The 26,553-nt window shown below is 39.1% G+C and overlaps 2 protein-coding genes across 5 annotated transcripts in view; one reads left to right on the forward strand and one right to left on the reverse strand.

Annotated features, from left to right (window-relative positions):
* The first annotated feature begins 1,461 nt into the window (after window positions 1–1,461).
* Window positions 1,462–5,001, forward strand: LOC102107180 (transmembrane protein 14C). Its single transcript, XM_005525297.3, has 4 exons — window positions 1,462–1,613; window positions 1,935–2,036; window positions 3,888–3,972; window positions 4,200–5,001. Exons 1-4 carry the CDS (start codon window positions 1,538–1,540, stop codon window positions 4,249–4,251), a joined length of 315 nt encoding a protein of 104 aa, XP_005525354.1. The 5' UTR covers window positions 1,462–1,537; the 3' UTR covers window positions 4,252–5,001.
* Window positions 5,002–6,776: 1,775 nt separating this feature from the next.
* The window catches only part of MAK (male germ cell associated kinase), a 30,591-nt gene continuing 10,814 nt past the window's right edge, over window positions 6,777–26,553 (reverse strand). For 2 of the 4 annotated variants that reach the window (XM_088054280.1, XM_088054286.1), the window contains exons 6-15: window positions 25,756–25,888; window positions 25,493–25,664; window positions 21,057–21,224; window positions 18,966–19,280; window positions 17,683–17,873; window positions 17,026–17,156; window positions 14,999–15,130; window positions 13,104–13,178; window positions 11,469–11,597; window positions 6,777–8,983 (exon numbers count right to left, since the gene is read on the reverse strand). In XM_088054280.1, coding sequence (XP_087910406.1) covers window positions 8,829–8,983; window positions 11,469–11,597; window positions 13,104–13,178; window positions 14,999–15,130; window positions 17,026–17,156; window positions 17,683–17,873; window positions 18,966–19,280; window positions 21,057–21,224; window positions 25,493–25,664; window positions 25,756–25,888 — 1,601 coding nt within the window. In that variant the 3' untranslated portion in view covers window positions 6,777–8,828. Of the gene's footprint in view, window positions 8,984–9,681; window positions 9,775–11,468; window positions 11,598–13,103; window positions 13,179–14,998; window positions 15,131–17,025; window positions 17,157–17,682; window positions 17,874–18,965; window positions 19,281–21,056; window positions 21,225–25,492; window positions 25,665–25,755; window positions 25,889–26,553 lie in introns of all 4 variants that reach the window. The other 2 variants (XR_015772390.1, XM_088054288.1) reach the window with 2 other exon arrangements.

Genomic DNA, 26,553 nt, shown 5'->3' on the forward strand with positions numbered 1-26,553 from the left:
AGCAGAACAGAGCAGTAACTGGCAGCAGTAAATTCTGGCAGTGGGCAATCACAGCCCACTCATTGACCACCTACTCAAAACAGACCCCAGACTCAGATGGAGAAAGGAACTGCACCTGTGGACTAATTAGCATGAGAAGTGAGAGATATAACTAGCAAGTAGACAGGAGTCAAGCACTAATTATAGAAAAGTTATGTAACCAATGAATGCTTCTGCCTTAGCTCGTTAAAACATATAAATAGTGCAATAAGTTTGTCAAAAAGTATTCCTAGTGTAAAGCATTGATGATAAGTGAGCAGACCAAACTCCCTGCTTTGTGCAAACCAGAATGAAAAATGGAAATACCTGTCTCAGTGAGTGAATTGGCACTGGGCACCAGATAGCAAACCTGCCTTTGGGACAAAGGACTGTGCAGTGCACAGTGCAGTGCTGGGCAGGCTGCTCCATGTGGTGCTGGGCATTGTGCCCAGTAGCGCAACACCACCATGGCTCCACATGCGTGTGGCATCCTTGGCACAATCCAGATGCCTTCTTTTGACATCTGGATTGGGCCTCCAGGGCAAGGTTGGCTTCTGAGAGGAGACACCAGCACCTATCCTCATGTTGGGCAGAGTCAGCCAGCTCCAGGACAGACCCGCTGCTGGCCATGGCTGAACTCATGACAACACGGGTGGCACCTCTGCGATAATGTATTTAAGAAGCAGGAAGTACTTGCTGCACAGCAGCATCAGCAGCTGGAGAGAGGAATGAGAGCCTTTAGGGAGGAACACCCCTGCAGACAGCAAGGTCAGTGAAGAAGAGGGACAGGAGGTGTTCCAGGCCAAGAGCGGAGATTCCCCGGCAGCCCGTGGTGCAGCCCACGGTGAGGTGGGTGAAGTCCCTCCAGCCCACGGAGCAGAGACCCACCTGCGGCCCACAGAGGGCCCCACACTGGAGTAGTGGACGTGCCCCAGAGGAAGCTGCGGCCCGCGGAGAGAGGAGCCCACCCTGGAGCAAGTGTGCTGGCAGGACTTGTGACCACGCAGAGCATCCACACTGGAGCAGCCTGGCCCAAGGACGGCACCCCGCGGAAGGGCCTACGCTGTGGCACTTTGTGCAGGACTGTCTCCCGTGGGAGGGACCCCACGCTCGGGCACGGCAAGGGTGCGAGGAGGGAGCAGCAGCAGCGCCCAAGAGGCGCTATGGACCGACCGCAGCCTCCACTTCCCACCCCCTGCCAGTGCGGGGTGATGTCGAGCCTGGGAAGAAAAGGGGAGATGGGTGTTTCCTGCTTCATTTCTGACTTTCCAACTGTGCTACTGATGGCAAACCAATTAAGCAGATCATCCCGGAGCCGAGCCAGCTCCGCCACCGCGCTGCCGCCGCTGCGGTCCCTCCCCGAGCGCCGTCAGGGGCGGCGGGCGGAACCTCTGGGAGGCGGCACCGGGGGCCGGGCGGGACCTCCGGGAGGCGGCACCGGGGGCCGGGCGGGGAGGGCCGGAGGGAGGGCGGCCCAAGGTCGGCGCTGCGCTGCGCGGCTCTCCGCGGCTGCCCGCAGATGGAGTACGACTGGCTGGGCTTCGGCTACGCGGCGCTGGTGGCGACTGGCGGTGTCGTGGGCTACGCCAAGGCAGGTGGGTGCTGGTGGCCGGGGCTGTCCCGGTCGTGCCCGCAGGCAGCTCCGCTCAGCTCCCCTCAGCTCCCCTCCGCTCCTCCCCGCTGCCGGGCCGGCGGTGACCCCGCGGGTCCCGCTAAGTCCTTGTTGCCACCTCCTCGCGGAGGACTGCAGAGTGTCTGAAAAAAACTCCCCAAACCCCTCAACTTAACCCCTAATGCTTTGGCTGGACTGGTCTTGTGGATTTACTAGAACGGGAAACTCACAAAGTGCTTTCGTTTGATGTGCAGGCTGACTCTGTGCGCGTTCTTCCGCTGACTGATTTATATTTTTATTCAAGGCAGCGTCCCTTCTCTAGCTGCCGGTCTTCTCTTTGGCGGCTTAGCGGGACTCGGTGCATACCAGCAGTCCAAAGATCCAAAGAACGTGTGGCTTTCCCTCGGTAAGTTTGCTCGGCAGCCGAGTACTGAGGGTTAGTGGAAGCGATGGGAACAGTAGCCTTCCTTTTCTAGCATGTTTCAGCTGCCCTGTGCCCTTTTACCTATACAAATGTTGTAAGTGGTGGCAGGACCTCCTGTATTTGGGCACGATACCTGGATAGAAGACCTGGATTGTCCTGCTTGAATCCAGAGCTGATGAGAAATACCTGTCTCCTACGCCAGATCAGATAACGTGTTACACCAGCACATGAGGTGCAGGAAACACATGGAAAATTTTTGGTTGTGAAGCAGCGTTTTTAGCCCGTGGTGGTGGAATAAGCACTATTTTTGCAGTAGTGACGGCACTGTGACAGGTGGTATGTGGCCTTATGGAACCTTGCTTTGCACAAGCATCTCAGAGGAGCAGTACGTGTTCCAATGCATCAAACACTCTGGAAGAAACAGTATGTAAAAGGGACAGTTCTGCTTGCTTACAGTAGAACTTAGAAGAAGTTGTGGGTTTTAAGCTTGCAGTTCTTCAGGGGAAGGAGAAGGATGAAATCACATCACTTTGATGTGGAAAGTATTATGAAGCACTCAGATGAACCTCAGGGAGCTCCTTTGCTGCAGGAGTGTAATACCTGGTTAAACCACTATCAGGAACTGATTGTGCCTTTAGGCACTAGGGCGTCCTAGATGACTTCTTGAGGATCCTGCTAGTTCTGTAACTACTCCATAGTGTTACTAGTGCTCTGATACTATAGCTTTACAGTGATTTAAGACTATTTTAAACCAAAAGGATTAATGTGCTGAAAGGTTCTATGAAGCCACCATAGAGGACTAACCTCATCAGTAAGGAATGAAATGTAAAGTGCAGCTCAATATAAAGCATAATTTCCATTTGTGAACTGTCCTTCCACTTTGGCATGCTATGGGAATGGCTTTGCATCTCTGGCATGGGTTTTTAGGCAGTGTCATGGAAGAGGGACGAGCAGCTTTTGTATATCCTGATGTGGTGATATAGTGTGTGATACGTGATGGAGTGCTTTCAAATGGACCTCTTGAAAGGAGTGATGTTTCAGTCTAGTACAGCCCTCCCTCTCTCCCTCCTCATGATGTGCAGCTTTGGCTCCTGCAGAGGAGCTGTAAGTTGGTCCCAGTACATTGGGGTAGAAATGCAGAAATAGAACCTTGACAGAGGTTACCTTTTACCCTGTCTGATGTAAAAAAACTTAAGGCCTTGGAAAAAGGTATACAGCACTTTAACTTTCCTCTCTTCTTCAAAGAAACAACGCCCTGTGAATTTCATGTTTCACATTTAGAGATAAATTAATTTGGAGTAATGTCTAAGATGTTAATTGCTCTTTCAGTTGGATCCTTTGGACTGCTTTCTGTTTTCTAATCAAAGTTTCAAGTGGGGTTGTTTTCTTTCCAGTTGTAGTATTTAGTGCCACTTTCCAGTTCAGAATATCATGGAGAAATGGGAAGTGTAAATAATACTTAACTCCTACATAGTGAATACTATCACCATTCCAGCTTTCTGGCAGTTTTGAGCCTGCCTGTGTTTCAGGGAATCATTCAGGGAGAGCTAGTGACCTGTTCAGAGGATTAGAGTTTATGGGTGATCAGACTGTGGTCTCAACCCAGGTGAGATCTCGCTTTGGCTGAGCAGTGGAGTGTGCTTACCAAAGCTGCTGAGAAGCTTGTAATGACAGCTTTGATGCTGAAGAAAATACAGCTGTTTACTCAGAGAGGGAGGCATTCCTTTCTGTTCCTGTAGATCTGTTTAGTTGGTACTACTCAGTGTCCAGCTGTGGCAATGCTGAGCTGGCATTTCTGTGTCAAATGGTTCTGACTGAGCTTCTTTTCAACAGCGGCGTCCGGCACCTTGTCTGTTGTTATGGGAATGAGGTTTTACAACTCCAAAAAGGCAATGCCCGGGATAATTGCCGGTGCCAGGTAACCAGCTGTCCTTCGTTCTTGTCTGTGTTATTGAATAAACAATTATTTAACTTCTTTGTGGATTATATTGTTTTAAAAATGTTACATGGCAAATTCTGTGAAAAATGAAATCTTGTGGTGGCATTCAGCTGAATTAAATGATGTCAACGTTTTCTTCCTTCTTGTTCTTTATGGGATTTTTGCCTCCACCTCCCTCTTTTTATAACAACTGTTCTGTTCCACAGTTTACTGATGGTTGGACGGCTTGGATTGCAGATGATGGAAAAAACCTATTAAGCCATAAATCTGCATCAAGTGACTTGAAGACACATGACTGAGAAGCCCAAGAATGCAACTGCTGAAATGTGCTGCACATAAGTGGAAAAGACACTGCTACCTGTGCGTTGTATTTTTCATATCCTAATGCACGTGGGTTGTGTTTTTAAAGGACCGACATAGAGAGCCCTTGTATTTGTCTTAACATTTTCTGCACTGAAAGCAAGAAAATAGAATATAGCATTAGTTTAGCTTCTGGCCCTGCAACTTAGTGTCAGCAAAGACCTCCTGGCCCTTGCATTCAGATAGTTGCAGGATTGAAGCTTAAATGCACATCTAACTTGTCCTTCTAAAATCCTGTATACCTCTAAAACCAGGGGAGAGGAGTTGCCAATTTGTCACTAATTAGTTAATTAAACTGAGTAATTAATGCAATAAACGTGCTTATGATGTTCCATCTCCCTTTCCATGCCAGTTTGTCCATTCACAGTGTTTGTCAGTCAGGGAGTTTGTTCTCCCAGCACTGCGTGTTGGAACCTGGTCCCACAAAACACAATCACAGAGCCAGCTGTCAAGGCTCTGCTGTAATGCAATAAATGCATACCCATGCCTTGCAATCACCTGTAAGCTCAGCTATATGTCATTCATTTCACTTTTACAGATTACTACTCATCAATCAAAAATATGCTTTATTAGGTAATGCTGAATTGTAGGCACAGCTTTATTAAAATGTTATTTTAAATAAAGTAATAAATTATTATTGCAAACTTTCATGTTCTGCACAGCTTATTTTGTCTCTAATTGTTCATCTCTGGATTGATGTTTGGTGCCTTTCCTGCAGGGTGTCAGGATCTATTTGTGAACATGAATTGTGTAAATTATCTGTTCTATTCCTAGAACAGTAACTTGTAAATATAAAAATCTGAACTGGGAGGGAGGTGGAGAGCACAAAAGCATACAGACCACATATTCAGACAAATATTATATTAAAGTTTTTTAGTTTGGGGTCTTTTATTTGCATGGGGTTTTTTGGTTGGTTGTTTTTTTGTTTTGGTTTGTTTTTTTTTTTCCTGAGGGCATAATCTATTTTAGATTTAGAACATACTGTATGAAAGTGTATTTAAAGACCAAAGGGCTTATTTGATCAGTCTTTGTCCTCAGCTGATTCTCTTAATGCCTGAAATCATTCTAAATATAAACCTTTCATAGAGAAATATCCTGGAAGATACACATGGAAGGTAAGGTATCCTTTTTCTGGCCTCATTTAACTTACGTCCCTTTTTATTCAGACCCTGAGCTTTGATTTCTTCAACCTTTTTTCTTTGGTGCCTGGTGCTGAGAGAGATGGAAGCAAGAGGGCTGGTCCATTAGATTGCTGAGATTCTGGAGTTGCTCAGAACTCCCTGAGTATCAGGGTAGTGTACCTTGGCAGGAGGGTCACAGCCTGTGGTTTTCCTTCCTGCTCCCTTGTCACAGCAGAACAGGCAGGGCAGTGACCTTGTGCTGCGTGAGCAGGAGGCGGCCCAGTGGCCACAGCCAGCAGGGCAGTGGTTTGCCAGGCAAGTCGCAGGGATGAGGCAGGGCTGAGGTCAAGCCAGGATGCCAGGTCAGTCAGATGGGGTTCCGGATCTGCAGGGATGTGGCCAGGAACAGGTGCAGCTCCAGCAAGAGTCTCAGCACCTGGTCCCAGGCCAGACAGCTTGGGTCAGAGCTGGCTTGAGCACAGACAGATCTGGATGGAGAACTGTGCTCAGAGCATCTTCTTAAGAGCCCTTATTCATCACCCTGCAGAGTTCAGCTTCAGGCGTTCACCTGTATTTACATTTCTCTCCTACCTTCCTGCATAGAAATAAAGGCTGTGCAGACCAGCAGATGGTTTGTTAATATGCCACCCTTTTAAGTGCCTAATTCCAGTCCAGGACCCACCATTGGTGGGCAGGTGTCTGCACACCTTTGTTCTAATTTGAAGAAGTTAGTAAGCCTGACATTAGCATTTAAGACACTTCTCTTTAAACTGTGTTATGGGGGGGTGGGGGGGTTGCCTCTTGATATTACTGTTGAAGCAGTTTTCTTCTATAGGAGTAAGATGCAAACATAAATGCATCTCCTGCAATAAACTGAGAACAGCCATGACCCAGCAGTTTTGTAATTGTATAATGCTGGCCTCAAATCAGGAAGCTTGTGAATTTGAATTGCAGTTGTCTTTAACAGTCTAAAGACAACAGAAAGCAGAAAACTGGACTGGTAAGCTTTTAAACGTTTAGATCAAAGTATGAACCTGTGGTGCTGTTGCCTGAGCTTTGGAAAGCAACAGGTTGAACTGAGAACTGCTGGTAGAAGTCACTTAGAACTTGTGGTAGAATGCTCATGCTCAGGATAAACAGCAGTAATACAGGCAAAGGGACAAGAGAAGAATCTTAGCCTTACATACTTTTTATCCCTTTTCAATTTTATTAGCATACAATAACTTTTTTAAGCATTTCTGCACTAGCAGTCTATTGTGTACCAATGAATCAGAATTAAATTACTTTACAAAGCCTGTTAGCCTTTTCTTGCTGTTTGCAACAAGAATTATACAACATTTGTCATGCTTTGCTTGTGGACAAGTAAAGACTGATGTTAAAGCCCTTTCAAGGTTCATTAGCATGTGACAAGGACAGCATGTTTCTTCTAACCATATTTAGTGCCATAAACAGTTTATAAATAATAAATAAAAGGTACCTGTTTATTTTTCTGCTCTAAGGTAACTCACAGACATGAGCTATTGGCACATTGTTAGTTAATTTCTTGACCAGGCTGTGATTTTAACTGTCATTGATATCTTGTACTAGAGACAAGTGATTAATTTATTTTGGTTTTAAATATAAAATCATAGCTCTTATGCCTGTTACAAACTGAGGGTGTCCTTCACTACTATAGCAAATTACAGATATGTTCTACAGTTAAATTAAGATGCACTTAAGTAGCAGAGAGACTTCTCTTAGTACTAAGGGAATGACAAATATTTAATCCTAGGACAGTGGCAATTGAATTAAACTCTCTAGTGCATTGCTAACCAGACAGCCCGATCCTTGCATAGTTCTTACAGTATTAAAAAAAAGTGTTTTCTTCAGGTGCAATTTTCCTAACAAATTATTCGACTTTCTGGTACAACTGTTTTAGATTAAATTGTTTTCCAGGAAGTTAACCCATATATTATGACACATTGGGTCAACAACAGGAGTTTAAATTAAAATATCCATTTATAAAAGCCATACAAATAATTTTTATTTTTTTTTTACAATGCTTGAAGTCATCATTAACAACTTTACATCTTCAAAGATCATACTCAGTTTGTACTTTAAAATGGCAAGTTTAATGTTACTATAAAGTCTAAAGCATTTATTCTAAATGCTGTTATTAACAGAAGTAGCTCAGCTCAACATCCTAATAAACACTTATTGCAAACATACATTGCAAAGTCCTTTGAGCAATATTATTATAAAAATTAGCATAAAAGCTGGGGAAAGTACTGAATGAATATATAAACAGTGACATAGTGAATTATTCAAGTTTTGTCTGTTTTTTCAGGTACCTAAGTTGGCCTTTAATATCTAAAACAGAAAGCAGTATCTTTGAATAACAGACCAATATTCTTCCTCATGTAGCCTATTCAAACTCTGTAGTTTAGTCTGATCACCCAATAAAGACACGTAGGAACAAGAATGTGAGTAAATTTAGTGATAATTTAGGCATTTTTGGCTAACTCACCCTTAAAATGAATGACAGACTGCAGTGATTTAAGCTCTTTAAAAGGTCACTGTGACACTCCCTTGACAGGAAAGAGATAAATCTCTGCAGATCTTTGACCAAAAATGGCAATAAGTTAATTAAAACAGCAGAATCTGATTGTTAGGCTTCACTTCACAGCCTGGTAAGTAGTATTCAGTACTTGTTTAGCTATTTTCCAATATTGCTGTATCATTCTACAGCCCTCTATTGGCCAGATTTCTAGGCCTTCCTTGTGTAGTATCGATCAGTGGACTGCCTGGATCCGACCACAAGGGTTTCAGTTCTCATTGTTACATGAATATTTGCACCTTACAGACCCTGAGTAGCTCTTAGTTACAAGTGAGTGCTGCAGTCCTTGCAGGAGACTGATGTTCTTCACAAAGCCAGATCTGTGCTTTCACTCTCATCTCCCTGCTAAGGAAGCAGCCTGACACCTGGAAGCCTGGTGCTGCTCTGCTTCAGCCCTTCTTCGTGCTGCTTGTGTGCTTCAAGCACATCCCAGCAGCAGATGTTGCACTGGATGAACAACCCTAACCCTAGTTGTTCCCAAGAGTGCAAGAACAGGAGATCTATCTACAGAAAACATCAGGTGAAATCTACTTCTCAGTTTTGGCAATATGTGTTGTACAATACTTCATTGCATCCTACTTTACAGCCAGTATTTTACGTGGTATTATATGTGCTATACAGGAAATAGAATACAGTCTTTTTTTTCTTCTCTACTATTGCGTAGTCTTAGGAAAAGCTGGAGCAAATAGGCTTTTCAGGTTTCCAAGTGCAGGAGAACTGAAGACAGAGCATGTAATATCCACACAGGGTGGTATTTTCTATCTGTTCCCTCCATATTTGGCCACCCAGTCTGTTCTCCCATGTACTCGCTGAATTGCTGGGGGGCGAGTTAAGATATTCATGTTTTTTGCTGCTGCATTGAAAGTAGGACCTGGTAATGGAGGACGAGCAGCTTTGTTTTTCCAGGAATAATCTGAAAGGAACAAGAACTCAGAATTAATTATCACTAACAAGGTACTTTACTCCTCTACAGAGAAAAGAATGGGAGCTTACAGATGACATGGTACTCAAGGATGCTAATGTAGCAGGGTGTGCTTTGGTCTCCCATAGGTCATAAAACACCCTGAGTTGGAAGGGACCCACAAGGACTGTAGAGTCCAACTCCTGCTCCACACAGGACAGCCCCAAGAATCACACCATGTACCTGAGACCATGCTGTCTGTGATTGTTTTCAGATAACATTATTTTTTTTCCAATAGTTTGTGTATTATTCTCACCTACTGAATAATTGTTTTGCAGCAATCCCTCAAGAAAACACTGAGAATTAGATTCAGTGGAAAAACTGGTGCAAATGCCTACAACTCTGTTTCTCCTATCACAAAACTGCTACAGTATGAAAGTGTTCTTTCTTCTATCTCAAATATTGAAAAAAACATGTCATTATAACATTGATAAAACTAAGATTCAGACAGCTTAGACTGAAAGACAGCTTCTGAAGACCCCCTATTGTTCCTTTTGAGATTTTTATGCCTTTTATTCCTCTCTTGCTTAGCTCAGAACTCCTGCTGTAATTGGTGGCAAGTCTTTGCTCATTTCCCATTTTTCCATTGATTTCATAGGATTTATTCCAAGTTTGAAGGCTTTTTTTTCTCTCTTAATATCGGCACCCACCTGATTTCAGACACTAGCAAGTAGTGCACTATTGTATTCCTGGCCTTCCTATTCAGATTTCCCCTTCTGACATTTCAGGTAGTTGCTACTTTCCTTAAACAAAATGAAAAATTTAAATTGAATGGGTTTTTTGGTGCCTAGGTATCATTCTGTTTCTTGCAGAAAACCACCTGGTTTTGGTAGCATTTTTCAGCAGTGGATTGAACTTGTGCAGATCAAGACATTTAAAAGGGGGGAACATCAAGGAGCTGAAACTGGGGATTAGGTCTCCACCTCTTTGAAAACTGTTTTTTTTTTATTATAGGCTGGCATTCCCTATCTTTCATCAGCAAGTATGATTCCAGCCAACACTATCTTGGCAATAAAGGTCACTTTTCCTGGTATTTTCCTCAGAAAAATGGATCTTGTGTACTACATTAAATTATTTAAATTATGACATGAAAAAAAAAATAACAGAAAAAATTAAAAGAGCAAAATCAATTGAGAGCATAACTTACTACATTTTGGATAATATAAAGCAAAGGGTCACCAAAAATGTTAATGTTCAAATAGTGACATCTAGGAGATAAAACCTGCCATTTGCTTTGTCTTATTTCTCTTCCCATATAACTCTGAAGACTTTAAGCTAAATATAAAGCAGTTAAAGCAATAGGATTCTTGTTCTTCTCCAGGACATGGCAGAGTATCCTAGTTGACCTCCATCTGTCACCCTGACTTCTACTACACATATTCCATTTCTAATTACAGATTAACAGTAAATTTTGTTTCTTTGGAACACCACATGTGATTCCTTTGGTTTTTCCCCCACTATTTACAGCGGTCTAGAGAAAATTGCAGATTTTGTCCTCCTGTGAACTTCCTGATCCATGCATTGTGACAAATCAACTCTGGCAGTTGTGTTTCAGCAGTGAATCAATAAGATAATGAAGAGCAGCTTCAGCCTTCCTTGGTGGGCTTCTGATCATGTCACACACATAAGTGCAGACATCTAAGCATAATATATATATGTATATGTGTATGTGTGTGTGTTCCATCTCCTTCCTTCCCTCCTGCTCCAGTTCTCTAAAGCCACTTGCAAGTTCTTAAGGAGAACAGGTAACTCAAAGGAGCACATCAGCAAAAAGACAACATTATTAAGCAGGATCATATCATTTTGGTCTGCCCTGGACCCTTTGGTTAAACAATTCACCATTGGTTTAGGGCCTTGCTATTTCCTCTGAAGTAACTAGAGAAATGGGTTGCTGGGTGTAGACAACATCTCTAAATCTTCACTCACAAAGCAGTTTCTCCTGCATCCTGAACATTTCTGTTCATCTTTTCTGAATCAGAAACATGACAATGAAGAAGGTGCTCAGAATGTCTCCAACACTGCAGAGGATCCAAGGTAACACATTTAGAACAGATTTCATGTTGTTTTTAACAAATGAATTGAGTCCCAACTACATGACCATTTACTACAGAGGTGTGGAGTTACATGTTTTTACAATTCTGCTTAGCCCATCACCACTATTGAACAGTAGTTTAACAAATGGTCCAAATCTTCTTTGCACCTTTTGCAATTATTTTCCCTTTTAACTAACAAATATTAGTAGCAGTAGTTTCTCTATCAGGACAGCCTCTAGGCACCTACATGCAGTTCCTTTGTATTAAGAAGAATTTATGCCTTACAATTTTATTTACAAAACTTGAGGAAAACCTTACCAAGGGCTAATACATCTCTTAGGAAAGCATGGAAAATGAACATTTCTCTTTGTCCTGGATATGAGTATTAAAATAATATTTCTTACCTGATACAGGTGCACCAAGAGGTGCTAGCTGTATCCGTTGTCCAGCTGATCCAACTTCTTTTTTACGGAAGGAAGAGGTGTATAGTCCCGATGGGTTGTAAGCACCACTACTTACAAAGCCAGGATTTCCTGTTGACATTACAGGATTTTAGGATTTTCAGCTGCATTCAGAAAACTCTGCCTACTTTTTATAATCACTTCAAATTTTATGTGCAGTATCACAAGAGTACCAAGTATGAGTGTTCTTTAAAAACTCCCTAGTGCTCATCTCTTGAAAAACAAACATTCTTTCATTGAATTCATATTTTGCTTTGTATATTAGCTGGACCCTTCTCAGCACTTAGCAGACAGAATTTCAGCAGGAATAAAGACAAAGAGCAGGATGAACATTTCATTACTTCCACTAAACTTAAGACCACATAGAAAGGTTTACACTGAGTTGCAGAGAAATGCAGGATCTTTGCCTTTGTTTACATCTTCTTGCTTTAGCAGAAGCTGGTTTAACTAGTGCTCAGTACTACTCTTGTGCTCAACATGTTTGGCCTAAATCTATGGAAAAGAATGGACTCCAATGTCTCCTGTGGAAAGTGGTGCACCACTTGAAGTAGACTTTCACAGTTCCCACAGTTGAAGGCCTGCCATAAAAGACCCAATTACCCTCTCTCTTTAACCCTGGTTTATAATTCTGTTTGTGCCTAGTTTTGGTCCAGATCTTTAAAGTAGCGCTACCCTGGGAAGGCTGACATAACCATCTTCATTTGGAAGCTGGGAAACAGTGAGCATGTAAAAAATTAGTACTGAAATTAGTGTCCAGTGGAAGAGCAGTCTGTTCCAATACTTACTCCCTGATCCAAGAAAATTCCTTACTGTCTTCATGTCTGTCATCACTTGGGACAGCGTTAAGACTGTGCTGGCACAATGTCCTGAGAGAAATGCTTTTCTCTGGCAGTAAGGTCCTGTGTTCAGTAGTATTAAATTTGTGAAGTAGAAGGCTATACACAGTAGTTCATTTTGACCATTATCAAGTGTGATTCAGTGGTTGTTACAAAAAAATACAGTATCTGCTTTGACAGTTTTTCCGTCTCCTAAATCTTTGGCCTTTGGGCAGTCAGGTAATGTTCCTCTTCACACAAAAATCCCAGACCTCTGTGATAATTTAGGAGTAGTGGAACTATAAGGTACAACCTAGGCAGCCTGGAATCCTGAGTTTCCTCCCTTTTACTCTAAGGTAGCTCCACCAAAACCTGAGCAAGCACAGCACTCTAAGATCAGTGCAAAGGGTAGAAAACCCAAATTCAGGGAAAGGTGCAAGTCCTGAGTACTGTCACAAACAAGCCATCCCTGAGGGGACATGCACATGCTGCTTTAGGATCACTTCCTCACCATTATCCAGTGACCTGCTGTGGGTTATGATTAGGGTAATAAAATATTTTCTGCCTTTTAGAGCACAGTAAGTTCCAACAATCCAGAAGAAGCCATAATGAAGAAAGCAAGGTTTGACAAAACAGATTGCAAATGAAAATGGCAGCATACAATCATCAGGAACCTGCATTATAAGTGTAATTTTTTTACAAGAAACTGTGAAACATAAATAGGAAATATACAGAGAACCAGGCTATAATTGCTATAAATTACCTTTTGGATCTTCTAATTTTTCATTCAACCTTTCTTTGCATGTTAGCTTTTCAATAGGTATAATTAAGTTCTCATCTGTAGACAAGGAAAATTAAAGGAAGAAAAAGATGGAAGGACAGAACTTTAGAAGAAGGTATGAAGAACCAATTTAGGTGATGTAAGAGAAATGAGGAGGGAAAAAAGCAAGCAAGAGTGAATTAGAAACTATAATGTCTTATCCTTGTTTTCTTAAGCAGATGTTACTCCAAGAGGTTACTTTACAAGGTCCATTCTAACTATGGACTAACAATATGATTTACTAACAATGCAATTACGTTCCATTTACAATTTTAAGGACTTGGCCATATCTTCAAAGTTGACTGATCATAAACTTACAATCTTTCATAAATAAAACATTTTAAACTATTTGCTCTTATCTTATTTTGTCTTGGAGCAATGTTGTGGCTGATGAAAAAAAAGCCCACTTAAATAAACGATACATAGTTATTTAAACACAGCAGTGTCAACTTTCAGATTGTCAATATGAAAAAAGATATAGTTTACACGTATTGTATTTCTGCGATCCATCTATCCTTCACGTGTGTCTTAAATGTTGCTGTCTCCCCTGTTGTTGTGATATGAAACATCACACGCAATTTAAGATACTGATGGAAATAATAACAAATGTTTTCAATGAAAAAATAATCAGATTTAGTGTGTTTTTTCTTTAAATTCTTGGTAGTAAGGCAAGTGCAGGATTTCTACCATTAGCATTCATCCTAATTTTATCTTCAGTGCAGTTCAGTAGGTAGATGTCCAGCTTATTGATGAAAACTTTTGGAAGCAGCTATCTGCTTTTCTGTGCCCAATTCCCTTGCAAGATTTTTTATAAATAACTTACTTCGGAGGCACACAGATACTCTATTTCAGAATACAAAAGAGATATACAAGATGATTGCTTTAAAAAACCTCTTATATTCCACAAAAAAGTCCAGTAGGTACTGTTGTCTTTTCACATTCTAAAATCTTGCACGTTAGTTCAGATGAACTTCAGGTTGCCTGACTTTCAGAGGAGAAAATCAGATTTGTTGACATTGCAGAATGGCTAGTAAAGTTCTAGGAAAAAGGAATGCAGCATCTGCATGTAAACAAACCTTCTGAAGTTCTTGCTGTACAAGCATATAAAGCTGGGTGGTTTATTTGCACTAAAGTATTTGGAGAGTGACTTGTGCTAGCTGGACAATGGCCGCAGAATTGTTAACAATTGTTACCTCCCATAACAGGGACAGTGTGCCTGAGGTATAGGACCTGGTGGTGAGAAGGCAGATTTCAGTCTGGAATCTGATGCTTTCCTTAGGGAAATCTTAGATAAAGTGTTTAACTAGTGTTGGACTTCACACTACAGAATGCTGCTAACAGTGTTCTTCACAAAACATAGTCTCACCCGAAGTTTCTTCCTGGAAATAAGGGGACTTTTCTTGCAGCAAAGGACTTAGGTCAAGGCCAGTAAACTGATAAAAGATATGTCTAAAATATTAGGCAGCACTTCCACCATCCACCCTTTTGTTTTCATAGGTCAGACTGCTATTTGATAGTGTTCCATTGCATAGGGAGCAGGCAGTAATGAGGCCAAACTACTTGCTTAAATACAGTAAAATAATGGTCTCAGTGGATTATATACAAAATTTATCTTGACAGAATTTTATAAATAGGAGCTGGTTCTGAAATTTTCTGAAAGTAAAATCCACTATATCACATATGAAAAAGTTGTTTTTTTAAGAGTCTTTCACTAAAACAAGAGAAAAAAAAAGAGCCTAGAATCTAAGCTAAACTACATAAGTTAAATCAGATAGTCTTAACTAAATTAATTAAAGTATGAAGAGATATAATGTGACCATTTTCAATTACGCTTTTACCTGCAGTATTTCTGCTGTAAGTCAATCCTCCCCCAACATTTGTCAGTGATTTAGCAAACAACTGGTTGTTCCAGGTTCCATGTGATCCTTCTTTATTGGCTGCTGATAAAGAGACGCTCTTAGGGTTTACACCTTAGGGAACAAATGAGGGAAAATGCTATAAATACCAAATTTCAAACTTAATTCAACCAATAAATGACATTTCTAGAACAGAAAACTAACGCTGAATCATTTGTCTTATAATGATAAACACCATTAATGTAAATTAATGATGTCCACTGATTAGATTTTTAAGCCGAACCATGAAAACCAGTGACAAGAAAACTTTGAAAAGACTTTTTAGTATAGGTGCTTGGTTTCTATAAAACCATAATCTCATAATTGGTATTTTTGTCTGTCAAAAAAGGAACACACAAATCAAAAATACCTATCAAAAACTGGGGTTCCCAAGGCTGAAAATATACTATTCCTTCAAGGGTTAAGTTAAAAAGTAGGACAAAGGTTCTTGTTAATTCAGCATGTTACAAGCATTACGAGAGTTAATGGGATTATAACACATGAAAGTAGCTCCCAGATCTAGTGGTTGCAGGACTAAAGTAGTATGGGTAAATAACAACTAAGTTCCTTGGACCTAATATTCCCTTAAATGTTGACATTAATTATATTTTACATCTATGCCTTTTTTATTGAAAAACATGGAGATATTGCAATTGTGCTTAATAAAAGAAAAGAAATAAAGATAACTCTTCCATTTGTGTTACCTGTAGATAAGGAATTTCCTTGCTCTTTATATTTTTCTTTTCTTTTGGACTTAAACTATTGAGTCTCTGAGTATCCTATTTAACATTCAAGAACTGATTTCATATTCAGAAGTCATCACTGCCCTAATGAGTTCCTGACAAATTAATCATATGTTGTAACAAAACACTGCCTGACATTGGGGAATTCCTCTGTGAGCCACCTAAATTCTCAAATGTGGATTACAGAAGTCATGATATGATTACTGTAATTGTACAAACAACCATGGTAACAAAAGATACTAGGTGAGACACCAAGAAAATAAATTTATTATAGAATATATTCAGAATACTAACTAAAAGAAGCATTCTCTTTGCTTTCTCCTTTCCATTCTCATTCTCAGTAATTAAATAATATCATGTTATTTTCCTGACAAAATCACTCAGATTTAGACTAAGATATCTATTTCTAAAGAAATATCACTGCCTTGGGAAAGGAAGTGAGTCTGAATTCCTACCAGTGCCAGTAGATGAATATTTCTAAACACTTTGTACAGGGAAGGGGACTGTGTTTATCAGAACTCAAGTTCAGAAAACCCCAAACATCCTGACACTGCAGAATTTGTTAAATATGCACTATATAAAACCACAGTATCATAGAATGGTTTGGGTTGGAAGAGATCTTAAAGATCACCTGGTTCCAATCATCCTGCCATGGGCAGGGACACCTTCCACTAGATCAGGTTGCTCAACCATCCATCCTGGCCCTGAGCACTGCCAGGGATGGGGCATCCACAGATCCTCTGGAGAACCTCTCCAGTGCCTCACCACCCTCACAGTAAAGAATTTCTTCTGTATGTCTTTTCTAAATTTCCCCTCTTTCCATTTGAATCCATTACTCCTAGTCCTATCACTACAGTCCTGATGGAAAAAATATATGTAGTCTTTTTAGTCCTCACATATACCGGCTTATAGATTAATCAGAATATATTCCAAGCAATCCAAGAGACATTGAATTTATATTACTGAGGATTTTTTATCTTACTGGTCATAAGAGGGCCTGTGAACTTCTATGGTGTACAAGCAGTATTGAGGTCCTGCCATGTTTATATAGCGAGGAACTGCTGCATCACTTGTGATATGTTCTGGGAAAGGTATTTAGTCCAAAAATTGAAAATTTGACTGGTCATGAAAAATAAAACTATCCAGTGAGAAATCTAAAGCTTCAATGTACTTTATGTAGATTGTGCACAGCTTGTATTTTCCATATGTATTGACTTTTAACCTTACCAGGCAGATATCTTGATTGGTTTATATAGTAATCTTTTGCTGATGTAGTTGATCTTTCAGAATCATTCCTCATCAGAATCTTGTTTTCCCCTCCTGGCTGGATACACCATGAAGCTTTTGGTTCTGGCACACTGAAAAATCAAAATTTTCACACCATGTGACTAACAACTCCAGAATACCACAAGCTGACCTTTGCCTGAAGAATACAGTGCCCTTCACTTATCCTCCTTTTCTCAGTGGAGTCTGTTTCCACAAAGTAACAGTCAAACCTAACACCTCATGAGACCCTGACCTGGGATTTGAAGAAAGAAATGTATCCAACACTATGGAATAAAAGCAAATATGGCCAAATGGCAGAACATAGTACCATTTAACTGACAAAGGAAGTGATGTTAGTATGTCAGATTTTAGTAAAATGGTTTCTTAAACACACAACAAACATCTGAACCATATAGTGACTGAAAACAAATTTGATTCTGTTTGGATACTACTGGCACTGTAACAACATAACACCCTAAGCTGATCTGCTCATGCAATTCTTGGCATTCTTGCAGAATTTTGGTGACTTGAATTTTAACAGACTTGTCTTAATCTATAAATCTACTTCTGGACACTGTTTACTAAAAGAAATTGTGATTTTATAATTGTAGCACCTACCTAAAAAGAATTTCCTTGTTTTTCTTTTCTTTTAACAGTGCAATGCTAGGCTTCTTCGAACATGATGTTCCAAATTCAGGGTCATCCAAGTCATCCCAGCTATCCACAGCCTTTACCAAAGTCTGACCCCACCGTCTTCTGCAGTTTTTAGGACCTGGTACACCATTCAGAGGGCCATTAGCGGCTTGTTTCTATTTTAAATTAAAAAAAAAAATAAAATTAAAATAATAATAACAACAACACGAATAATAACAAATTAATAATAAAAATAACAATAAAAATAACAATGACAACAACAACAATAATAATAATATAAAGCACTTTAATTCAATTCTAAAATTGTGGTTTTTTTCTATCTAGTATAACCCTGACTACCACTTACAGACTTGGAAGGAATTTTTCCCAGTGTGTTGTATCTGTTTTGGTCATAATCTCATTATGACTTTAAGCACAAAACATAACAATAATGCCAGCAGGCATTTGGAGTATAGTTCTTTTGGACTGTCATCCTTCCACTGCTCAAGTGTACCTGTAGTAGTGAGGTTAACATTCTGTTTGCAAACCCAGTTCAGTGCTCAGCCACTATTTCTGGCATCTTGCTGAACACTCATGTTCTGAACAGTGGTAGATGCACAGTGGTGCAGAACACTGCTGTGCCCCCAAAAGTAAATACAGCAAATAAAAGAAACTGGTCAGGCCTTTTCTTTAACATTCTGTTCCAATGAAATTACGAAGTTTTAAAACTGTCCATCTGACTATCATTTGCTTTCCAGTATTCTCTGAATTCCTATTATTTTTAACATACTTTGTATTGCAGTTCAATGAGTACAAGTCGAAAGCAAAACAGAAGTTACAAACCAGAGTTTACTATTCATCTTCCTAAAAATCATATTTGCTAAATTCTTACAATGTTAGGAACTGGATGAACCTTTTTGGGTATTTTCTTGCATGAGGCAAGTGAAGGTCTCCCTTTCCACTTCTCTATTGTGTACTGACAGTATTGTTGTGAATTGTTTCTCAAAGGTCAATAAAGTGACAGGTGTTTCAACTCCATTACTGCATAAGCACATCACTGAGGGCTATTACAATGAACATTGTTGTTACAAGCAATCGATTCTTCTGACTTGCTTTAACATTTTAATAACAGTTATATCCTCAATTAGTCCCTAGTTATCTATCGGTATCTCCTCTAATAAAACATGACAATTTTCAAGGGATCACTTGGCTGAACATACTAAAAACTTTTAATAAAACCATCTCTGTAGTTATTGAAGACAACTTACAGGTGATGAGGTTTTATTAATAATCGGAAAAAGTGGTTGTGCCTGTGGCTGCTGCTGCTTTGGTACTTGCTGGTTAGCTGTATTCTGAGGCAACTGAATTTGCTGGAGAGGCTGGTGGTTAACCTTTGGCAAGGGCTGTGGCTGTGTTTTGTCAGGTAAATCAGGTGAAGACAGAGGTTCTGGCTTAGCTTCCAGTTTAGGTAAAGATGGCTTTGGCTCTGTTGGCTGAACTGGTTTAACAGGAGTCTGCTTCTCCAGATACTGCGGAGGAGGTCCTAAAATTTGGCCAACTTGAAAGTAAGGGTACTTCAAAGCCTGCAGAAGAAGATGTAACACACTAATTTTACTTCAAAAAGCTGACTTTGATAATCTCATCAAGGATCTAAGCAGGTTTCTGAAACATTTAAGCATGCTTTACAGAACAGATGCAAGATTGATGAATAATGAGATCATATGTAAAGTGTGTACTGAGAACCAGCAGTTCTGTATTTCAAACTCTTCCCATCACATAACCTAGTAAGACTGATCCACTTGTACGTATGACAGCAATCATATCCTTTTGTTCCCTTCTTTATTGCTAGGTGGAGTCTGTGTTTTGAGGCGCATTATGCATTTAACACCATTCTATATCTATGCAGTAACAAATATCTGTTTTAAAAGAGGTAGTCCCCACTACCTTTACCACATGCTTATTACATGTCTCCACTGCTGACTGTTTTGGCAACTCAGTGGATAGCCTGAGGTTTTTAATTAAAAACAAAACAAAACAAACAACAACAAAAACTCCAGAAGTGAGATGATTGCCATGTATGGGTTCTACAATTAGAGGATTTTAATGAGCAAGGTTTCTCCACCATTTTTCTTATCACTAGCTTTTATTTTTCTTTAAGATACATTCACTGGACTTGCTGTGCCTTTATGGTGTTTATTAAAATACATAGATAGATAAAATCTGTCTTAAGGCAGATGTTCATTTGATCCTTTCCTCTGACCTTTCCATGTCCTCTGCCAGATGCAGAGCATACACACACCTTAGCAACACACCTCCTCCTATATCAAAACAACCCACTCTGTTAATCCTTCTGGGTAGGATTCTACTCTTTGTTAGTTCAAAATACATGTTTTGCTTCAGCTGCACTCAAGAATCATTGCCTTTGCACATACTGCCATGTATATGCATTAAACTCTTCCTTTTGACTGTGGATTACACAACTGCTGCAGCTGCTTCCTCGGTAACTCACCTGGGTAAAAGCTGATTATTTGCTTTTATAAAGCACCATACAGTATTTTGTGTAGAGGTACGTAGTACTGGACTGCAGATAGATCTCAATCACTGTACAATAGACAAACTGTACAATAGACATGCTTTATAATGTGGAGAGGAATGGCTACTCTATTTGGTACCATCTGCTTAACTGCTTCTGAACTACTTACACTACATCCACCTAGGGTAACTTGCCGTGCATCCTTTCTTTCCCAATTCTATTCTTCTTTTATACATTCTAAATAGGATTACATTAGGTATGGGAAAAAAAAATCCACAGAATGTAACCATCTTTGGTCCTTGAAATATGTTTTTTGAAAACAATTGGAGAAAAATTGTGATCTTTGTGACCTACTGGCATGTTTTTCCGAAGTTCTTTCTTTATCACTTAATACAATTTACAGTTCAAGTAAAAATAATCCTTAGCTCTTCCATACTGCATTCCATCTCCGGCTTCACAGAAAGCAAAGTTTTCAGTACCTCCCTTTATGCAGATGGGGAGGAAAACAAAAGTGGCAGAAAGTGACTGATAGACACAACTGAAACACTTGCACCTCAGCTATTTCTCTGTCCTATACAGAGAGAATTTTAAGATATGCCAATACAGAAGACAACATTGCAGAAATAACTGAAGAATTTCTGATGTCTCCTGAGCCAGGTATAGAACTTTCTCTTCTCACCCATTAGTCTCATTCCCACCAAAGTGTTCAAAATTAGGAGATATTTGTGGCCATCACTATTATGACAATCAACTGGTCTTTGTATCTGCAATTATTTAACCATGCAAGAAAATTCAGTCTTATACTTAATCATTCATGTGCTCAGACCTGACTTGCTGTAGGTCTCTTCTTTGGATTCCAGTTCAGCATATCACTCATAAGCTGTATTGCTTCATTGCTTGCATTTGGGATGAGAGTTTTTAGGCTTATAGGAACACATTGTGGGAAACGGAAATTCATGGCAGAAGCAAGGTGGTATCCTTCTGTCCAGTCACTCTGTTTCAAAGGAAAGAAAAATCAGCACCAAAAAAAACCACAAAGATGTATTTAGATAAAATTTAAGGCAGCTTGAGTCATGCTTGGTCTGCATGGCTCCCTCCTATGCAGTTGAAAAGAAGCATTCCTCTTTTATAATTAATAAATTATGATTATAATTAATAATTGTAATGACAATTATTACACTAGTAAATGCAGCATCGGTCTCCAATGGCAGTCCTCCTGAGGTCTCCTGTAGCTAAAGGTGGAACCATCACCATGAATAACACACTTGGACACATTCTACCCAAAGGAGAGTGCAGCAGTACCAGGAATGGTACTGGACATCTGCCACAGAAATGAGCCCAGCAGCTGACTTCAACATGCCCTCCTTACGGAAATAGCAGAGGTGAGGCCCTTCCATTCACCATGTCGCAGTTGTATAACCATGATGCAAGCCTATACAATATAGCACTGATCCCTCCATTATGACAGTCAATGATTAAGTTACAACTAGACAGTATTGCAACATCAAAACACCATGACCACCAGATAAGAACATTTTTTTTAAAGTGTTTAACTTTCCAAAAGTAAACCTTGAGGTCCTTCGTTGCTTGAAAACTGCATTGGGAAGACAGAACTATAGGATTATCAAACACCTCAAGAGATCATTTACTCCATGCCCTTGTCCCTTCCTCACAGGTGTTAAGTCTCAAAAAATTTCCAATTTCTGGCAATTCACAGCCAGTCTATACAGATTACTCCAGAGAGTAATCTCCTCAAGATTAGGAAAATGGAGGTTTCTTGTACAAAAATAAATTACCATTGTTAAGTGTCTTATCATCTATAGATATCAAGAAGGACAATCTGATTCTTCCCTCTAGAGTGGCCTTTTTATACAGTGGAAGCTGTATTTCTTTTTCTTTCTTCCAGTCTTTCTTTGTACAGGCTAAAGAAACTCGAACAATTCCTAGGGTCTAGGCTTTTTAAGTTTTATTTCCTCTCTAGACTCTGATTTTTCTCTCTTGAAAATGAAAACTCTAAACTGGATACAATATATCAAGTTAAACAAAGATTAGTTCACATGTTAATGAGCAATACTCCTTTCACTACACATTGGTATGGTATTTGTCTTTAGACATACAATACACTAAATAGTTCCTACAGCCTCTCCTACAGATTTGTTAGCTGGATGGTTACCCACAGCTATTTATGTAGCTCATCATTCCTGCCTAAGTACAGCATTCTGTGCACTACTGAAAAAATGTCTTTAAAGCTACATCTCTAATTCTATGCATTAAAAAAAAAAACACTTCTAAATTCTAATCTTGTTTTCTAACATAATTCTTCTCAGCCTTCCATCTACTAGCTTAAGTAGCAAAATCTACTCCACCTGACAGCCTTCAATACAATTTAAAAAATTTCATCAGATGCAGAACCACTCAAGTTCTAGTAAATTGATCTTTTGAATAAGAGCCAGCGAAGCTTAGTCTCTGTGTAAGTCTTTCCAAACAGGTATGCTCTTTATCATGGAGTTTGTATATAATTATGCTGCTGAGAATGTTATGAGGGACAGCATCAGAAATCTTACTGAAGACAAGCTATGACATTTGTGGTCTTCCTCTATCCACCAAGCTTATTACACTGCTACAGGGCAAACTGGACTGATTTGATACAATTTGGTCTTAAGGTACCATGATAGATATTACTCATCTTTTTATGTACAACAGTTTTAGCTCTGTTAGCATAGTCCATGGTAACAAAAAAACCTCAAATATAATTGTAAATTATATTTATATTATTAACATCTGGTTAAGAAAAGTTCAAGGCTTCAAGGGACTTCCTATTCCACCACAGAGAACTGTTTGTTAATTTAAATCAATGGAGAAAGACTTCCCCCTCCTTCACTGTACTTCCCTTCTTTATTAAGTTTGGTGGCATTCTGTCTAGAAATAGTGTTAAAGCAACAGTTACAACAAAGTACCAAGGGCTGCATGTTGAGCTGGTGAAGCATAGGGATAAGGTGAAAACAGTACAAGAGCAAAAATGAAAAATACATTTATATAAAAAATTTTAAAAATTCAGTTACTTAAAATGCCATTGTCAGCCTTTAATGAAAATCCATTAAATGATCTCTCCTACTGAGATTGTCATCGATTTTTTCACCAAATACATGCATTACAAGTGCACCACCACTGCTAATACTTGAATGGTGCAATTTAATTTATTCATAAAATAAATAAAGCAACTTAATTTATAACGTAAAACAAAATGTTGCCCGCCACTATTTAAAACACCCAGATTCACAGAAGTCATTGGTATGGTGTTATGGACTTAAACACAGGAGGTAAACTGGAATGATGATAGTTTCTAGGCATAACTCCTGTAATTCATTATTGCAGGATAATGGAATAAATGAAAATTCATGTCTGAAAAATAATATTTGTATTAAAATAACTGCTTACATTTTTCAGAATGTAAGTACTTGAAACAAATGCATTATTTGTTGTGGTAATTCCTATCATAATATTTAAGTACTCCTTTTACACAGCAATGTCCCTGAAGAATGCCTTAGCATTGTCATAAGGAGAGAAAATTCCCAAGTCTGCCCAGCAGATGACAGGGACACAAAGTAATTAATTAGTCTCCTGATCTCACAGGGCTGACTTACAATGTCATTAACTCTTAAGGTCTTTAGTGAAGGCTACAGTTTTCTCTGGAATACTGAGCTGGTAATGTTCCCTGCTTTCCCAAGCAATAAGCTTCCTAGTCAGGGAATGACAGACTAAACAGTCACAATTTGCTTCTGTTAGCTCCTTCTAAGGTTAGAGAAAAAAACACAGCAGTCAGCTCAGTGCTGCTCTGCGACTGCACATAGTGAAAACCTCTCTCTGATCTCCCTGCACTTCAGAGCTTGTTTATGCTGTACATTAAAAATATTCTAGAAGCCAGCATTGTGCTGTCTTTCAGTCTTCATATGTACCAAAATGTTCCTCTTACTATCCTAGATTTGTGAGCTGCTTAGAAAGTTCACATCTGCATTTGAAAACTCAAGTCTTAAAATACTGCTCCTATTTCACATTATTCCTGAGGCACAACTGTGTCACAGCAAGCACTGCTTTACACATCACACCAATTTTCACTAAATCCTCCTGACTCAATTTTCACTTCCAGAATATATAATCTATAATTCTACACCTGACCTTTTCCCCTTTGCTCTGTCATGACTTTGCACCTGTTTCTCAATTTGTTCTCTTGGATGTTTTCCCACCACTTGAAGCTCTGTGTGTTCCTAGCTAAGCTTAATCTATTTCTGTTCTAAGTTTTCTGTTCCTTACTTCTCTATTGATAACAGTTCCTTTACTGGACAAGAACTGTACTATTTTATATAAGTAGAACACTAATGAAACTGATGTTTCTCTCTCCACCCTTAGGTTTTTCAGATCATTCTCAGATGTGTTTGGTCAGTTATCCCACTACGTTCTATTTGCACCCATAAAATACTGATACACATCTGCCATTTCTTACTTTAGTCTACAAAAATATTTAATAGCATATGGTCTCTTTTTTTAGTTCATTCAAAATTTGGAAGGTAACCTTATTCTTTTTTAGCATGTTCTTCCACCCATTTACAAAAACAACTTTTAAACTGAATACAATTGCATCCATTTTTATATGCACTACCCAAATCTTCCTTGTAATTTTGAATAGCATTTAGCTCATTCAGAAAATAAGTGGAAAAAATTGCTTCCCCTCTAAAATACTGCATGTTTTTCCTCCATTACTTCTTATTGCTAATAATATTTATGAGACATCTGTGTTTGAGATTAAATGTTTCCTTTATGCTTTAAAAATAAGAAAAGCATAATTTGTCTTATTTATGGTAACTTTTACAAGCTCTAAATTCTGTGTGCCAGCACAGAAGAATTACACTTTCAAGAAGGGAAAGCAAATTGGCTCTGGTAAATTAAATCGTAGGAGACTTCTGATTTGCTTTCCATAATGAATAACTTTAAATAACTAAATGAAATAATTTTGTCTGGCTTTCATCAGAGGAGAGCAAGGCTTCACATAATGGTATGATACACAACAGATGTTAATATATAACAAAAGACTAGCATTATATGCCTTAATGGAAGCTAAAAAGAAATACAGTTGAACAAACAGTAAGTCTGCAGGCAACTTATTGAAACAATAATCCAATAGGTATGTTCTGAAAGGTAACACTGAATATATTGTAATATTTTTTTTTTTTTAAATAAAATTGTGTGAGGCTTTTTAAGCCTTACCTTCTTTGGAGTCCCTAGGACTTGGCAAATTTTGAAGATTTCATCTACTTCACTTGTGCCTGGGAAAAGCGGTCTGAGTGTGTATAACTCAGCCATTATGCTGCCAACTGCCCATATGTCAATAGGTGAGCTATAGACAGAAGATCTCAGCAAAACTTCAGGAGCACGGTACCTGTGAGGATGGAAGGAAATAATAAATAAGTTAAAATGGTCATAGGAAGGTAAGTAGTTAAGCTGATGTATTAAATTCTTGATATACTTACCACCTGGTAGAAACATAATCTGTGTAAGGTGGCTGAGATCTTAATTCTCTAGCCAACCCAAAATCTGCAATTTTCACAAGTTCTGGTCCACTACAGAGAAGGTTTTCAGGCTTCATATCCCTATGAAAAAACCCTGTAGAAGACCAAACAGAAAAGATTCGCAAATTATCACAGAATCACTTCTTAAGCAGCGACCTCTAATAGGAGTAATCCAATATTTACTTTGGGATGTTTTAGAATAGTATAGTAGCTTTCAGTCTTTTAAATTTATTTATTTATTTTTAAATTCAACATGAAATAATTGGAACCCTCCCCCAACAAATGCACTCATCTTCCTTCCAGTGATTATTACACCAAGTGCTCTTAAATTAACAAATGTAATGTCATTATCACACTAAGGAAAATTAATTGGCTGGCAGCAACACCAAGTGAAAAACCAATTTCAGAATGAAATCTTTTGCAAAAACTACAACTGCTTTGTCAGTTTTGGTAATGGAAAATTGAGCATCTGACACACTTAACTTGATTCATAAAATTGCTTGCATTTTTTCTAGCTAGTTATTTATCACTGTGACAACAATTTGGAGATACAGACATATAAAGGATATCCAAATCCTGTTCAGAAATGCTAGTATTAGTAATGCAGGCACATAAAGTTTCTTCTATGCTTGCTGTTGTCTTGAGGACCTCTAGACCTGGGCAGTGGTTAAGTCACTAAGTAAATTAATTCTGCTGTTTAATTGGAACACACAATTTGTTATGTTATACATTAGTTCAATTGAAATGCACTTGCTGGAA

This window comes from Pseudopodoces humilis, chromosome 1 (assembly GCF_049639895.1).
Source record: "Pseudopodoces humilis isolate 2021_Gansu_Grassland_sample_001 chromosome 1, ASM4963989v1, whole genome shotgun sequence".
NCBI classification, from domain to species: Eukaryota; Metazoa; Chordata; class Aves; order Passeriformes; family Paridae; genus Pseudopodoces; species Pseudopodoces humilis.